Source organism: Macaca thibetana, chromosome 8 (assembly GCF_024542745.1).
Source record: "Macaca thibetana thibetana isolate TM-01 chromosome 8, ASM2454274v1, whole genome shotgun sequence".
Lineage (NCBI taxonomy): Eukaryota > Metazoa > Chordata > Mammalia > Primates > Cercopithecidae > Macaca > Macaca thibetana.
In genome coordinates, this window is record NC_065585.1 from 131,062,281 (window position 1) to 131,079,260 (window position 16,980).

Consider the following 16,980-nt stretch of genomic DNA (forward strand, 5'->3'; position numbering starts at 1 on the left):
AAAACTGTTTTTACAACCTCGTTTTTTTTTTCTCAAGTGGGTGGCATAAAAAAAGTTGCAATTAATTTAAGAATTAAAAATGTGGCTCCTAAGACTTTCTTTCTTTCTTTCCCTTCTTTCTTTCTTTCTTCTCCTTCTTTCGTTCTTCCTCTTTCTTTCTTTCCTTCTTCTTTCCTTCCTTCCTTCCTTCTTCCTTCTCTTTCTCTCTCTCTCCTTCCTTCCTTCCTTCCTTCCTTCTTCCTTCTCTTTCTCTCTCTCTCCTTCCTTCCTTCCTTCCTTCCTTCCTTCCTTCCTTCCTTCTTTCCTTCCTCTTTCTTTTTTTTTGATAGCATCTCACTCTGTCACCCAGACTGGAGTGCAGTGGTATGATCTTGGCTCACTGCAACCTCCATCTCCTGGGTCCAAGCGATTCTCCTGCCTCATCCTCCCGAGTAGCTGGGATTACAGGCATGTGCCATGACACCCGGCTAATTTTTGCATTTTTAGTAGAGACAGGGGTTTCTCCATGTTGGCCAGGCTGGTCTCGAGCTCCTGACCTTAGGTGATCCACCTGTCTTAGCCTCCCAAAGTACTGGGATTACAGGTGTGAGCCACCACACCGGGCCTTATTTTCTAGTGGCACTGCATTCCCCTGGCAGAATATTTGCTCCTCCCTCTCCATTGTTTATTTACTTGAAGTGAAAAAGGACAAAAAAGCAAAAGACAGCAAATTGAGGGCAGAAGGTTTGCCTGGAAATTCACGAGGAACAAAGAAAGACCTGGCAAATAATGCCCCCTGAAACAAGTCCTAGGGAGAAATATTATTTCCACGTTTGCAGACTCTCTTTCTCTTGTACAGATGGGTTGGGAGCTGGTTTTGGTTCAGTTCTTTCCTCAATACTCAGGAAACAATTGAAATTACAAATGTGCCCCAGGTGCTGTCTTCACCACCGATGCATGGAAATATGAATGTGTTTACATGTGGTTAGGGGCTGGAAGGTGGAACTTACAAAAGGATTGAAATTAATATGCAGAAGAGGACCTGGGAGAGTTCCCTATCCTTCCTGCTAAGTGCATCCCCAGGTTTCTAAAACATTCATTCAGATCTTTCTATTTGTTTTAATTTGTCCAGAGTTATTAACAAGATTTTAGAAATTAATTAGTTATCTAGTTGGAAGATTACCCATTAGGTAGAAATACAAGAGTCTTGGGGCTATTTCTATTCAAATAGGTAACTTTTGACTTTTGTGCATGTATCTAGTTTTGAGGAGGAAAGATCTGATGTCTCCTAATTTTCTTTGTGTGTTTTTAAAGGCATAGTAACAAATATTAACTATAGTAAGTAGTAGGTGCCAATAGATGTGTTAAATGAGGTTTTAGAAAAGGAGACTTGAAGGAGGCCTGAACGGCAGAGGGAGTACTGGCCTGGGAGTTGAAACACCTGAATTCTATTCTTGCCTTGCCAGTATCCAGTACAGTAGGAACAGTGGGCTGTTTGCCACCTGGCATCCCATGCATTCTCTACCTCCTCCCTGCCCCTGGAGGCTGATCCTTCAGACTGCATCACCCAAGGTCCCTTGCTGTCTGGCATCCTATTAGGTTGGAGATGGGAAACAGAGACTCCATCTCTGGCTGTAGAGATCTCAGTGCAAATACCTCCTGTATGTTTCCCTGTCCCGCTGTTCTGGCTCTTGCTTTTGTCCTTGTCACTCTTTGTTCTCATAACCCTGATCACACCTAGCTAAGTGGTCCCTTTAAGGTCTTTTCATCTGAGCCATCTGGGGTGGACTCTGTTTTCAGGCACGTCTCTGAATGATACAAATGGCAACCAGCTTTAGCAAACTGGAAATGGGTTTGAATTCCAAACCACTGGGATCACAGCGACTGTGTCTGGATTCTTTCCAGGAGGCTTCCAGGTGGGAAGAGAAACGGGGAAGATTAATTGGTACCCACTTGCCTGGTCCTTTGTAGACTGCTGCTCTATCTCCTGAAAAGCGTAAGACCAAAGACAGGTCCGTTTTACCCACCAAGCATATTAATGCACTCAGGCACTTAAGGATAAAGGGCTTTGCTCATGACTCAACCAAAAAAATTTTTAATGGAGTTTTCTTCTTTTTTTTTTCTTTAAATAACAATTTGACAAAAGGGTGAAGAAATCCTAAACAAGGTATCGAGGCCAGTGTCCAGGCTGCATTCTGTTCACAGAACTGTCCTCAGGACGTTGCATGGAGCTAGAAATGTACATAATTATGGAAGAAAACAGGGAGGACTTGGTGCAGAGAGACCAGTGTGGACGGGCAACAGCATCCTTAGGCTTTCGTATTTATATATGGTATATGTATTTTCTATATATATATTTATATATTTTACATCCAGGTATACCAGTCATCTGTACCATTTCCCAGGGAGACATGGGCGCTTCCAAGGCAAGACAGGAAAGGGTTAGGCAGGGAAGGGGCAGCGACAGTGCAGGCTGGGGCTTGGCTCACAAAAGCTGCAGGAGCTTCAGCGACTGTAAAAGGGCCCCGGGCTCCGCGGACGCCAGGTACTGGCAGCAAAGCCAGTCCTCCAGCTCCACGCCCCGCCTGCGATCCACCGCCTTCTCCGCAAACTTCATCATCATCAGGGCCCGCTTCATGTCGATCCAGTTGTGCAGCGTGCCGCACAGCGCCTCCTCCGAGGTGCCCGGCTGCTGCACCAGCTCGCGCCGGGGCCCCCACAGCAGGCACTGCAACACACGCTTGGCCTCGCCGATGCGGATACGCTTGATGGGGTCGGCCTCCAGCAGCAGATGTGCCAGCTGCTGCAGACCGGGTGAGTAGAGGGACAGCGCAGGCAGCGGCGGCAGGTCCTTCTGCCGGTAGTCCCGCTCCCGCAGCTGGGCGCGCACCTCGAACGGGTTGGGCTGGTGCAGCAGCTCGTAGATGAGGATGCCTGTCTGGAACTCATCGAACTTGCGGTACTGGGAGGCAGACACGATCTCGGGGGCCAGCCGGGCCTGGCTCTTCTTCTGCTGCAGGTTTGGAGTGCCGCCTGGCTTCTGCTTGGCCTTCAAAAAGTTGCTGATGATGAGTCTGGGCAGCTGCTTCTCCCGGGGCCCTTCTGGGGAGGCGGGGCCGGCTGCGGGGCTGAGAGTGCCACCAGCGGGCAGGGCGGCAGAGGAGCAGGGAAGCGCGGCGGTGGCGGGGGTGGGCCCAGGGGCGGCCTGGGGGGTGCAGTGCACCAGCAGCAGGTTCTCCAGGCACAGGTCCCGGTGGATGATGCCGTGCTCCTTCAGGTGCTCCAGCCCGTTGCAGAGTTGCAGTAGCAGGAAGCACACGCGCCGCTCGTACGCCTCGGGTTCCGCCTGGTGGCTGGCCGCCGAATCCCGCACGAAGTCGGAGGCGGTCTGATGCGGCACCTCTCGGGTGATGACGACCACGCAATCCTGCTCCTGGGCAGGGGGGTGTGCGGGCAGGGTAGGCACGGGGTCCTTGGGCGCGTCGGGGGAGGTGAGCATGCTGGAGGGCACCGAGGCGACGAAGTGGCCGCAGTCCTGCTGGATGTTAAAGTGCACGGGCACGGACGGGCTGCAGTAGGAGACTGTTTTGGGCTCAGGGGTTTTGCAGATCTGTGGGGAGAAGGAGAAGTGAAATCAAGAGTGGGGCCCATGGTTCTGCCCAACAAAGAGTGTGGAACATTTGAGTATCTATGTGCAATAAACCTATCCACATATGCTTGAGGGTAAGAGCAATCCATACACATGCTAGAAGAAAACATGGGACAGAAATTTTGGGGCCTTGGGTTGGGCAAATATTTCTTAAATACCACACCAATAGCATCGTTCACAAAAGAAAAAAAATCACAAACTTAACCTCAAAGTTCTAAACTTTTGTGCTTCAAAAGGCACCATTAAGAAAGTGGAAAGACAAGTAACAGACTGGGAGAAAATATCTGCCAAAATGTATCTGATAAAGGATTTGTTTCCGGAATTTGTATATAAAAAAACCACTCTTTTACAACTCAATAATACAAACAAAAAAGGATACAGAATCATGGCATAGAGAAAAAAGAAAAAAAAATGGGCAAGAGATATGAATAGGCAATTCACCAAAAAAATTTGTAAATGGCCACAAGCATGTGAAAAGATATTGGACATCATTAGTCATCAGGGAACTGCAAATCAAAACCACAATGAGATATCAGTCCATGCCCACTAGAATGAGTTCTAATAAAAGACAGTTCCTAGCGTCTATGAGGATGAGCAGAAATGGGAATCCTCACACATTGCTGGTGGGAATGTAAAATGGGGCAGACCCTTTGGAGCAGTTTGTCAATTTCTTAAAAAGTTAAACATAAAATGACCATACGACCCAGTGAGTGGGGTCCCTGCTGAGCAACACACAGTGTGGTAGGGAGGTATTGGTAGGAAACATCCCTTTGTGCACAGTGTGGACAAATTCTCACAAAGCCGAATAGCGTTTATAAGAAAGCAGCCTCACTTCCCACACACTTTTCCTCCAAGGTGAGTCACAGCAGCTGAAAGAAACCAGAAAGTTCTCCAGGGAAGAGGGGACCAGAAGGAACCCTCAGAGGAACCCCAGGGCACCCTCTGAGATGAAGGTAGGAAAAACAAGATGGAAGATCTCAAGCTCCTCTGTGGCAAGGGCAGCTGGGGATCCACACAACTGTGTCTTTCTCGCCTCCTCCATCTCTTCTTACACAAATGACAGTGCCAGCCGCCTGGGGACCTCTAGCTATCCTAGTCCACATCTGGCTGCCACTCAACTAGAGAGTCTTGAACCAGCCATAATGGCCCTCTGTCAGGCCTCAATCTCCCTGTCATTACCCTGAAAGGGATTGAAGTCTCCCTTCTCAAATGAATATTATGATGCATCCTCACCCAGGCTTTGTAGAAAAACAAAGATCAGATGTGAGAAGAAAGGCATCTCACATCTACCCATAAAATATTATCCTGCAAACACTCCCAAAATAACCCTGCCTTCAGCCTGCAGTGTTGGAATGATGATGAAGCAGTGTTTTTGAAGTGCCTCAGTGCTTACAGGCGATACTTTTAGAAGTTCTATTGCAAGCACCTTTTCACGGAGATTTATTTATATTGCAGCTGTACAAACCTTCTCAGCATGAAACCTGGCATACAAGAGCTCAGCCTCCAAGAGATGTTTTTAAAGCTAATTGTGGGGAATGGTGGGTAACACATTAATTTAGTAATCTATTATAAAAGCAGAATGGTAATAAAAGGGAAAGACATTTACCCCAGACATTGCTTCCTATTACACTAACAAAAACGATTTTGAAATACATGTCTAAAAGGCATTGTTCAGGCTCTTTCTTATTCTGGCCTACTCAACAGTACTCGGTTTTTATTTATTTTTTACTTTTTGAGACAGGCGGGAGTTCAGTGGTGCAATCACAGCTCACTGCAGTTTTGACCTCTCAGTTTTAAGCAATTCTCCTGCCTCAGCCTCCTGAGTAGCTGGGATTAGAGGTGTGCACCACCATGTCCAACTAATTTTTGGAATTTTTGTACAGACAATGTTATCCCATGTTGCCCAGGCTTGTCTTGAACTCCTGGGCTCAAGTGATCTTCCCACCTTGGCCTCCCAAAGTGCTGGGATTACAAGCGTGAGCCACGGTGCCTGGCCTGCACTTGGTTTTTAAATGGCAGGCTTCTGGAGCACTATTAAACTAAAGGAAATTTGCGGCAATGGAGGGGGTCCTCAAAGAAAGCGTCTTGCATGTATGCAGCTGTGTTGTCAATGGAGATGTGGGAAGGACATCACTGTTATTGTCTCACCCCTAACACATACAGATCGGGCTCTTGCATGTGCAAGGACTGTGCCAATGGTGAGGGCTCCATGCAGCATCCCATTCAATCTCATTAAATCCAAGGAGGAAAATGCTATTACAGAGGAGGAAACTGGGGCTTCCAGCGGTTAAATTATTTGCTCCAGACTATACAACGTAGAAGTGTTCCAGAGGTCAAAAGCGCGGGCTCTGCAGTGAAAAAAGGCCTAGGTTGAAGTATTAGCTCTGTAACTGTTGGCAAGTTACAGGGGATTTTCATTATTTACAGAAGTTATGTTCTATGAAGAAGCCATAAACACTGAATTAGTGAATAGAGAACCATTGCTTAGGGGAAATACAAGGTAAGTTTCCTGGGAACTTCTGGTCACAATATTTTCATTAACTCACCAGTGTTCAACCTTGTTTCATGTGTGCTTCTGTTTAGAGATACCTTGTTTAATACACATTACATGTTTAAAATACATTAACACGTTACATGTACATTAACATACATTAACATGTTAATATTCATTAACATGAATTCACAGGCAACAGCACTAGAGCTCATCCCTGAACAAAGCTTATTTAACACACACGTTTTTATCCGTGAGGCACATCCCAGCCTTGTGGTGGCTGGGTATACTAGACAGCACTTCAGCCCTATGCTGGGACCATTTTATTTTATTTTATTTTATATATATATATATATTTTTTGAGATGGAGTCTCTCTGTCACCCAGGCTGGAATGCAGTGGCATGATCTCGGCTCACCACAACCTCTGCCTCCCGGGTTCAAGCGATTCTCCTGCCTCAGCCTCCTGAGTAGCTGGGAGTACAGGTGCCTGCCACCACACTCGACTAATTTTTTGTATTTTTAGTTGAGACAGGGTTTCACCATGTTGGCCAGGCTGGTCTCGAACTCCTGACCTCAGATGATCCAGCTTCAACCATTTTAAACAGCAAAATCAACAACATGTAAACCCAAAAATAAAATTCTAAGGCCTTCCAACGATCTGAAATGGACCCTTCCTCTCAGCCAAGGGCATTCCAAAGTTAATCTAAAAAAATGAGTTCAGGCCATGATGGGAAGGGGGAGCTGGGCATGCCTCATGCTACCCTCCTCCCTGTTAGAATTACTGATAGAGCAGACTCTTCAAGTCTGATAAAAATATTTACAATTTGTTCTCACTGAAGCCTGCTACCTGGAGGCTTCATCTGTATGATAAAGCCTTGACTCCATAACCCCTTCTCATAACCCAGACATTCCTTTTTAAGGATAATAACTCAACCAAGTGCCAATCAGAAAATCTTTGAATCCACCTATGACTTGAAAGCTTCCCCTGGCCCCCTCAACTTCCATGTACATCACACATGTATTGATTGATACCTATGTCTCCCTAAAATGTACAAAACCAAGTTGTGGCCCGACCACTTTGGGCACATAGTCTCAGGATCTCCTGAGGGCTGTGTCATGGGCCACAGGTGACTTATATTTGGCTCAGAATAAATCTCTTCAAATGTTTTACAGAGTTGGACTCTTTTCATTGACAAACAAAAAGCACATAAATGTGAAAAACAAGACACTAAATAGACTGCAAAAAAACGCCCTTGCTTCCAGGATGAGGGCTGAAACAAGATGGGAGACTGTCGCCTCATTCCCCTTCAGCTGGAAACATGCACGTTGGGTGATACAGTTTGGCCATGTCCCCACACGAATCTCATCTTGAATTGTAGTTCTCATAATCCCCACGTGTGGTGGGAGGAACCTGGTGCTGTTCTCATGATAGTGAGTGAGTTCTCATGAGATCTAATGGCTTTATAAGGTGCTTTCTCCGCTACCCCCACTTTTTTTTTTTTTTTTTGAGACGGAGTCTTGCTCTCTTGCCCAGGCTGGAGTGCAGTGGCACATCTTGGCTCACTGCAACCTCCTCCTTCCGGTTTCATGTGATTCTCCTGCCTCAGCTTACCGAGTAGCTGGGATTACAGGTGCCTGCCACCACACCTGGCTAATTTTTGCATGTTAGTTTTTAGTAGAGATGGGGTTTCACCATGTTGGTCAAGCTGGTCTTGAACTCCTGACCTCATGATCCACTTGCCTCAGCCTCCCAAAGTGCTGGGATTACAGGTATGAGCCACCACACCTGGCTGCTTCTCCCCTTTTGCTTGGTTCTCCTTGCTGTCACCATGTGAAGAAGGACGTGTTTGCTTCCCCTTCCACCATGATTGTAAGTTTCCTGAGGCTTCCCCAGCCATGCTGAACTGTGAGTCAATTAAACTTCTTTCTTTTATTAAATTACCCAATCTTGGGTATGTCTTTATTAGCAGCGTGAGAACAAACTAAAACATCAGGTGACTCACATTTTTCTTTGCCTTACACATATCCAGAAATCACTGGAAAGTGCTTCGAGTATTGATTTTGGAATTACAAATAAATTTGAGCGGGTAGATGATTTTGCAAACACAGAATCCATAAATAATGAAGATGGACGGTATTTATCTCAAAGCATGTTTTCTCCTCTGAATGACAGGGGCAGGGATAGTACTTCCTCGTGGGGCCATTGTGAGGATCAGATGAAATGATGCAGGCATGGCTCTCAGCGCCAGGCCCAGCCCAGGGCCAGGCCCAGCCCAGGGCGAGCACAATGGGAAGGGTTGCTATGGTGACTGCTCTTGCCATCTCGGCTGTAGCCCTCTGGTGGTGCGGAGGCATCCAGAGCTGGCTTGCAGGTATTGTGCAAACCCGAAGAGCACAGCTGCCCAGGGGCCTGGGAAGAGTTTCCATGGCCCCTTTTTCTCAGGGGTATGAAAGGCCCGGGCCCAGCAAACACTTGAGACCTGGAACTCCAGTCAGGCTGCTGACATTTTGCACAGAGATGTAAATGAAGGAGCAGAGTAAATGGCAACTGGGTTGGATGCATTTCAAAATCAGTGCAGTGGGCCTTTGGCAAGACCCGCAGCTTCCTCAAAGCCCAGCAACGGAGAGGGCTGCGTAGGGCGCATGCTAACCAGCCCTGTGAGTGAGCTCTGGGCCCTCGCCGGAGATCATTCTACAGTACTGGATGGGGGAAGAGGCGGTGGCGGGGGAGTGGCTTCTTCTCCATCTCCATCTCCCTACTCCCCGCCCCCACCCTCATTTCATTTTCAGGGGGCCCTGCACTCGGATTTTTAGCTCTAGAACTCTACATAGACCCTTGGTTCAGCTCAAGTTTCAAACGTTTTGCTGAGCCAGGACTCATTTAAACTTTGGAGTCAGGGCCTCATTCACAGGCGAAAGTCTGGGCTAAATCATGTCTGTGAAATAAAAAAGGCCCAGCAGCTTAAAACGGGTCCCTAATCACCAAACTAGAATTACTGTCTAGATGGCTGAGAAATGAAACTGCTTCGAAAACGCACACACAGCTAATGGATTTTTTGTTTTTTTTTTCCCTGTCACCTATTCATGCGGTGGAGCTACAAGAACCAGTTTTATCTCCTCACTGCTGCAGGGTGCTGAGCCCAAGGTAGTAGGTTCCAGTATCAGCAAGGAGCAGGTGTGAGCCTGCTATTGTTAACTGGAACTCCGCAATCGCAAATGAGGCTCCGTCTGCCTTCAGTGCCGGCTCCCTGCTTAACATGCGCAGATGAAATGCGCTCAGTCTCAGACAGGCAACAGCTCGCTGGCTGGGAAGGGAGACCCACTCCCCCTCTTGCGGATCCCCAGATGACTGTATTTCGTCTAGACTGGAGAGCTAATGAAGTGGAACAGCTGCCCCTGCGAGATGATGCTCCAGGGCCCCCACGGCCCACCCCCCAGTGACCAGGCCAGGCACATTTGCAAATTGATACTGTTCCTGGTAACCTCGTTCCAAGAATTACCATCCTCTGCATATTGGATGCTAGTCTCCAAATTTCCTTTTTCACGTGGCACAGAGATGGTCCTTGAGCTACCAGTCTCCAGCAAATTCAAATAGGAAACCCCTGCAGCTCTTGTTTAGAGGGCAAAGGCTTATCTTTTGGTTTCTGTGTGGCTTCTATTGCTAATGAAATAAGGAGCAACACTTGTTTTTAACATTCTTAAGGAAAATTAAATTTCTTTTGTGTTGTTTATTAGAGAATGCGGCTAATTCTGCATGAATATATGGGGCCCTAGAATCCAAGCTGCACAGCACAATTATTTACGGATGTGAAAAAACTGTGGCGGGGCACGGTGGCTCACACCTGTAATCCCAGCACTTTGGGAGGCCGAGGCAGGCAGATCACAAGGTCAGGAGTTCAAGACCAATCAGGCCAATATGGTGAAACCCCCATCTCTACTGAAAGTGCAAAAATTAGCCAGACGTGGTGGGGGGCGCCTGTAGTCCCAGTTACTCAGGAGTCTGAGGCAGGAAAATCGCTTGAACCCGAGTGGTGGAGGTTGCAGTGAGCCAAGATCACACCACACACTCCAGCCTGGGCACAGAGCGAGACTCTGTCTCTAAATAAATAAATAAATAATAAAAAAGTAAAAACAAAACCATTTGTCCCAAGGGCTCCTTCTTGCAGAAGGATCACCTCATTTTCTATCCCATGAGCAAGAGAGATTCAATCCCTTCCACCAGGCTTTTTCCTCTTCCAAATAGAAAGGCCAGCTCTCTCTTGATACTGAATAATATTATTCAGTACATATTATTTATAATAATACTATTACTACTACTATTGATAATATTCAGTACATATAAATAATAATTATAAATATATAATGAACATTAGTATTACTACTATTAATTATAATTACTATATATTATTTATATATACTGAATAATATTATTAATAGTAGCAATATTATTACTTAAATATTATTTAATGTTATTTTTTAAATGTTAGCAATATTATTTTAGAAAATTGTTGGTAAGCAAGCTGCCCCACCAAGGCCATTTCAAATTAGCTTATTCTTCGCACTTTTCTAACTGGAAGAAAAAGGATGTCTTAGGACAGGGGATGAGAGAAAACAGCTCAGGGTCTCCCTCCTGACTCCCAATAAAAGCCTACATTTATAGAAGGGCCAGGGTCTCAATAGGTAATCAAGGAACAGCAAAAGATGAGAAATAGGGCCACAGGAAGGACTGGAGTTCATGGTAGAGACCCCAGTGGCCCAAATGGGTGCAAATGGCTCAACTAGTTCACACAGAGCTGCACTCTGACAGGGCAACGCAGGTGCGGGTAGCAAGAGGCCTGAACCAGCATCAAAGGTTAAAGAGCTGTGCTGCCCTCAGCTAGTCACTTAATGTCTCTGAGCTTCATTTATCTTAACTGGTAGGGACATAACTTAGGCTTTGGAGACAAACACACCAGAGCTCAAATCCTTTCAGTCACCAACTAGCTATGGGCAAATTACTTAACTACTTTAAGCCTCAGATCCCCCATCTGTAAAACCTACCTAACCTGTAGGATTACTGTTAGGATTAGAGGTAAGAGTCTAGTTGTAGAGTGAAGGCTCACACAAATGATATTATTACTATTATTGTTTAAGATGATTCCTAGGTCGAATGCTCCTTCTGGATCTAACATTAGAAGAACGACCTCATTATCCATCTCCCTCACTACATCATAGCTCTATAAGGAAGCTTATATTCACCCCTACATACTCAGATTATGGCAAAGTACCTGGCATATAGTAGACACTCAATAAAAACCTGGTCAATACATGAATAAACTCTCTGTTGCACTAAAAGGCAACTGTTTTCTTAATTCAGCTAAAGCACAGAATGTGTCTTATATTGATACTACAAATCTCATTGCACCATGTCCTGGGGCAGAGAGAGAGTGAAATTGTTGAGCACTAAGTGTTAAAAGAATGCTTAGGGGTCAGGGGTGGTGGCTCACACCTGGAATCCCAGCATTTTGGGAGGCCAAGATGGGTGGATCATCTGAGGTCAGGAGTTCAAGACCAGCCTGGCCAACATGACAAAACCCCATTTCTACTAAATATACAAAAATTAGCTGGGCATGGTGGTGCACACAGATAATCCCAGCTACTCGGGAGGCTGAGGCAGGAGAATCGCTTTAACGTGGGAGGCAGAGGCTGCAGTAAGCCAAGATTGTGCCACTGCACTCCAGCCTGGGCAACAAAGTGAGACTCCTTAAAAAAAAAAAAAAAAGAAAAAAAATCTTAAAAAAAAAAAAAAAAAAAAAAAGAATGCTTAGGAATCAACTCCCCTCCTAATGCCCAGACAGGAGAAATGACTTGCTCAAGCCACAGTTCTGCCCAAGCCAGCACCAGCCAGTGGCACAGCAGAATGGAAAGAGGGAGTGGTACCTACTTTCACAGCATAGGTGCTGCCGGGGTCCTCAGAGCAGGTGGCACAGTAATAAATGGCATCCCCCGAGTCACAGCAGGGTTTGTTACAAGTCAGCTTGAAGAGTGACCAGTTATTCTCATTGAAGTGGAGCTCCTTTTTCTGGCCGCCCATGAAGAGGTCCTCACATTTGGCTACAAGGCGGGCCAGGGACTGGGTGTAGAGTCCCCCCAGCTTGGCGTAGGTGCCCTCCTTGCTGCTGATGTTGCTTAGGAGACCGTGCAGCTGAAACTGGGTGCTCCCGGTGGAGGCTTGACTGGACACACTCAGCTGGGAGGACGAGGCGGATGGGGTCCCTTTGCACTGGAGGCCAGGGCTCCCACAGCCACCTCTGTTGCCCGCCAGCCCTGCTGCTGGAACCCAGTGGCCACTGCCTTTGAAAGCTTTCTCCAGAGGATCAGAAGAGGAGAAGACAGCATGGTGGCGGTTCCCGGGGCTCAACGAAGAGCTAAAGTGAGACTCGTCGTGGACGTTGGTTTCTGAGTGGCTTAGATTCAGTTTGGGGCTTGCTGTTTGGGGCTTGGGGGAGCCTTGGGTCCAGAAGAAGCCATCCGGCGAAGAGGCTGCCCGGCTCACTATCTTTTTCTGGGGGAGTGGAGGGGGTTGCCGGGGTCCACTGGGGGACACATCCTCAGTGGAGCCTGAAGGAAATGGAACAGGAGCAAAGAGCTTCTTCCCACTGTTGGTGGGCGAGTGAGCCAGCTCAGACGAGGGACCTGAAGAGGAGAGACAGAAACCATCAGGCCAAGCAATGCCACTCAATTCCAGGATCCTGCAGACTTTTTTTCCTTTATTTATTTATTTGGTCAAAGCAATTGATTTTATTTTACTTCTTTTCTATTTCTCGAATAGACAATATATGCACAGTGGAAAAAGTGAAAATGCAAAAAAGGTATAGATTGACCATTAAGTCTTCCTCCTAGCATGTCCCTCAGCACCCAGCCTCTCTTATCAGAGGAAACCACTGCCAGTAGTGTTTCATGCATCCCTCCAACAATCCAAACAAATGTGCACACGCACACACACACACACACACACACAATTACATAGAAAAGAGCAAAGAGTGGCTACTGTTTGGAATAATGCTTTTCTTTCACATCTTGGAGAGACTTTTTAATCAAATATTCAGATCTATTTAATTATTTTAAACAGTCTTACCATAATATATCATCATATGTAAGTATCATAATTTATTTAACCATCCCTTTTTGATGGACACTTAAATTGTTTCCAATATTTTGCAAACAATGCTGCAACAGCAATAACAAACTTGAACATGTGTGGTTTCAGTGGAATTTTTAAACAGTCAGGTTTATAGAGGGTGTAATTGACCAATGGTAAAATTCTCCCTTTTGGCTGGGCACGGTGGCTCATGCTTGCAATCCCAGGAGGCCGAGGTGGGCAGATCACCTGAGGTCAGGAGTTCGAGACCAGCCTGGCCAACATGGCGAAACCCCCATCTCTATTAAAAATACAAAAACTAGCCAGGCGTGGTGGCAGATGCCTGTAATCCCAGCTACTCAGGAGGCTGAGGCAGGAGAATCACTTGAACCCGGGAGGAGGAAGTTGCTGTGAGCTGAGATCACATCACTGCAATCTAGCCTGGGAAACAAGAGCGAGACTCCATCTCAAAAAATATATATAAAAATAAAAAGATAAAAAAAAAATTCTCCCTTTTTAGTATGCAGTCACTGGAGATTTCACGCATACCCTGCTGGCTAAGTGAGTAAGGCAGGCCCACAGAGATTTTAGAAAGCAGGAAGGTCATGATTTTAGAAAAAGGAAATGGATCTTAAAGAAAAGTGAGTCTTTTCAAGGCCCCACAGTTTCCGGAGTGGTGCATACGGATAAAGAGTCTGCCTGGGCAAAGGCTCACTCAGGGCCACAGGTGTCTGCAGGGCATGGGGACAGTCAGAAAACCTTTCTAGGTAGCGCGCAGAATGGTGAGATGAAGGTCCAGTCTCTACAAAGGTGAGGGCTGACCTCACTCTTGGCATCAAGATATAAAATAGTGGCTTCACAATGAAAGAAGAGTTTAAGTTTATATATATATATATGAGATATACACTTTTATATATATGTGTGTGTGTGTATATATATATGAGATATACACTATTAGAGCCAAGGGCAAACTGAAATAATACTCATTTCCTATATTCTCAGGACAGCTCTAAGGTGTTATCTGCTATTTTAATAACAGCTTTTAGGGGGATAAAAGAAATAATAAATCATATTCATAGTCTGTAAAATGCATCCTATTATCTTGAGGGTTAAAATATGAAAGAAATATGGCTTGCAGACTGGGTGTGGTGGCTCACACCTGTAATCCCAGCACTTTGGGAGGGTGAGGTGGATGGATCACTTGAGGTCAGGAGTTTGAGACCAGCCTGGCCAACATGGTGAAATCCCATATCTACTAAAAATACAAAAATTAGCTGGGCGTGGTGGTGCGTGCCTGTAATCCCAGTTACTAAGAAGTCTGAGGCAGGAGAATCGCTTGAGCCTGGGAGACGGAGGTTGCAGTGAGCCAAGATTGCGCCACTACACTTCAGCCTGGGTGACAGAGTGAAACTTCATCTAAAAATAATAATGATAATAATGGGTTGCAGCCCTAAGAAAATACGTACTTAGGATGTGTACCCCTCATTGAGTTCTCCGTGCCACATCACCCTAATGGCAGAGCATGGAGTGTCTGTATGCCTTTCCACACCTTGGCAGTGGGGCCAGAAAACAAACAAACAAAAAGGCAGAACAAATGCATAGGAGCAGACAAGGGGTAGAAGGCCCCAAAGGAAGCAAATTATGAGTCTTGTGTCACCGCACTCAGGTGCACAGGACATTTCCAGGGCTTCTCCTGAACAGTTAATAACCTTCTAGCTCACACTGAGCCCTTCTCTGCTTTCTCCAACCCAAGAGGGAGCAGAATAGACCCCTGAGGCTCAAACACCAGTTGCAAGCCGCTCAGATGAAGACTGGGTCTCCCTATTTCTGCTGCTGCACAGGGAGGAGGGTCTCTCTAGGGAGCAAGATGGATGGCCATGGGCTGACATTCATGCCCCAGCCTCGGTGACCAAGGCTGCATTAGTGAGCGACGGCAGGGCAAAACCTTGAATGCAACGCTCACAGGAGGACAAACTCAGCACATGCAACGTGTTGAACACAGGAGCTGAGAACCAATGGGTTCAGGCAAAGAAAAGCGCTGGGCAGCTGAACAAGACTGTGGGGTCTCTGCACCAATATCCTCCTGGGCTCTATCATCTATCATAAACGCAAGAGGAACTGGGCACGGTGGCTTATGCCTGTAATCTCAGCACTTTGGGAGGCCAAGGCGGGAGGACCACTTAAGCTCAGGAGTTCGAGACCAGCCTGGGCAACATGGCGAACCCCCAACTCTACAAAAGATACAAAAATTAGCTGGGCGTGGTGGTGCACACCTATAATCCCAGCTACTCAGGAGGCTGAGGGGAGAGGATCGCTTGAACCCAGGAGGCAGAAATTGCAGTGAGCCGAGATTGTGCCACCGCACTCCCACCTGGGCTACAGAGTGAGACTGTTGCAAGTGAAAAAGAAATTCAAGAGGGGAGCGCCGTGTTTCTTAAGCTCCCCTTGCCCACTTTCCCATCTGCAGTAAGCAATCTTTGTTTCCCTGTGGTTCATCAAGATCATAGGGAGTTGTCCTTCCCATTTGCTAATGACAGGCGGGGCCCCTGGCAGCAAGGCTGAGTGAATGATTTACACCTCTTCCAGGAGGGCTAAAGTTAATAATAAATCAAGCAGTGATGGTGCAGTCTGGACCAGTCACTTTTATATGCCCACAAATTTTCCCCTCAATCGTCAGAATGGAGGATGCACAAGAAATAGCAAGCCAGAGGAAGGAAGATCCAGATGGCAGTGATTTCAGCAGGTGCTGAAACCCTGCAGTCCACAGGTCTCCCCATCCCACGCTCCCCAGGAAAGCAACGGGGACAAACGGAGGCTAGGGCAGATGATTCACTTCCTCTCCCTCCTCCCTCTAGCAGAAGAGGCTGAGAGGAGGAGGAGGATCACTTGCCATCTCCTAGATAAAAAAGGGAGGGCAAGACCACCTACTTATGGGGCTCTCAAAGGACTGTAAGCCTCAACCACCAAACTCCCAGCCTGATGAGCAGGAGAAAAGGGAGTCGTGAGCACACATCCACTTCCTGACCTTTCTGCATTCTGGGCAGCGGAAACCGTCACCAGCGAGGCCTTTGATTCTCAATTTATCATCAACACGACAGAAGCTGAGGCTGGGGGATGGGAGGGGGGTGTGATCAGAGCCCTGGTCAATGCTTTCATCAGTACCCTCAGAGACAAGGACAACCTGCCTACGTTCAGGACTCCTTCCCATCCCCAGTCCAGTTGGTCAGAGAGGTTCATAACAGATTGGTTTCCTGGCTGGTCTCTTCTTTAGACCTTAGGCTTATCTCCCCATGTCTACTGGTTTTGTCTTCCTCGTCTTTACTACAAGGCTCTCCTGATGCCACCAGTATGCCCCTTTTTGCTTCTGCCCCAATTTGAGGATGAGCAGTGGAGTGAACACTTCCCCAGCTGTCAGCCTGCCCCGCCTGAGTTTCCTCCTTTAGAAAATGGCCAATGACATCATTGTGAAGGCCCCTTGCAGCGCTAATAGTCTATAATTTCAGCTACTCTCTCCATTTTCAACCTCTCTAAACATGCATTTTATCTCAAAGCTGCCCCTGAAATCAAATAGCTCTAGGCAGATCGTTATCTTGCTTCAATTGTTCTTCCTTCTATCTCTAGTTCCCACAAATTGCCACTGGTATATTTTTCCAATCTGTGAGGAGACCAGGGATCTTTTAGCAACATAATCAGTAACACTTCTAATTCCCTAGATGACCAAAGAGAATCAAGAGGTTCTG

At 46.7% G+C, this 16,980-nt stretch overlaps 1 protein-coding gene across 1 annotated transcript in view; it reads right to left on the reverse strand.

The window, feature by feature from the left end:
* Positions 1-213: 213 nt before the first annotated feature.
* The window catches only part of PRAG1 (PEAK1 related, kinase-activating pseudokinase 1), a 68,099-nt gene continuing 51,332 nt past the window's right edge, over positions 214-16,980 (reverse strand). The window contains exons 5-6 of the mRNA XM_050800257.1: positions 12,044-12,795; positions 214-3,589 (exon numbers count right to left, since the gene is read on the reverse strand). Of these exons, the coding sequence (XP_050656214.1) occupies positions 2,465-3,589; positions 12,044-12,795 (1,877 nt within the window). The 3' untranslated portion in view covers positions 214-2,464. The remainder of the gene's footprint in view (positions 3,590-12,043; positions 12,796-16,980) is intronic.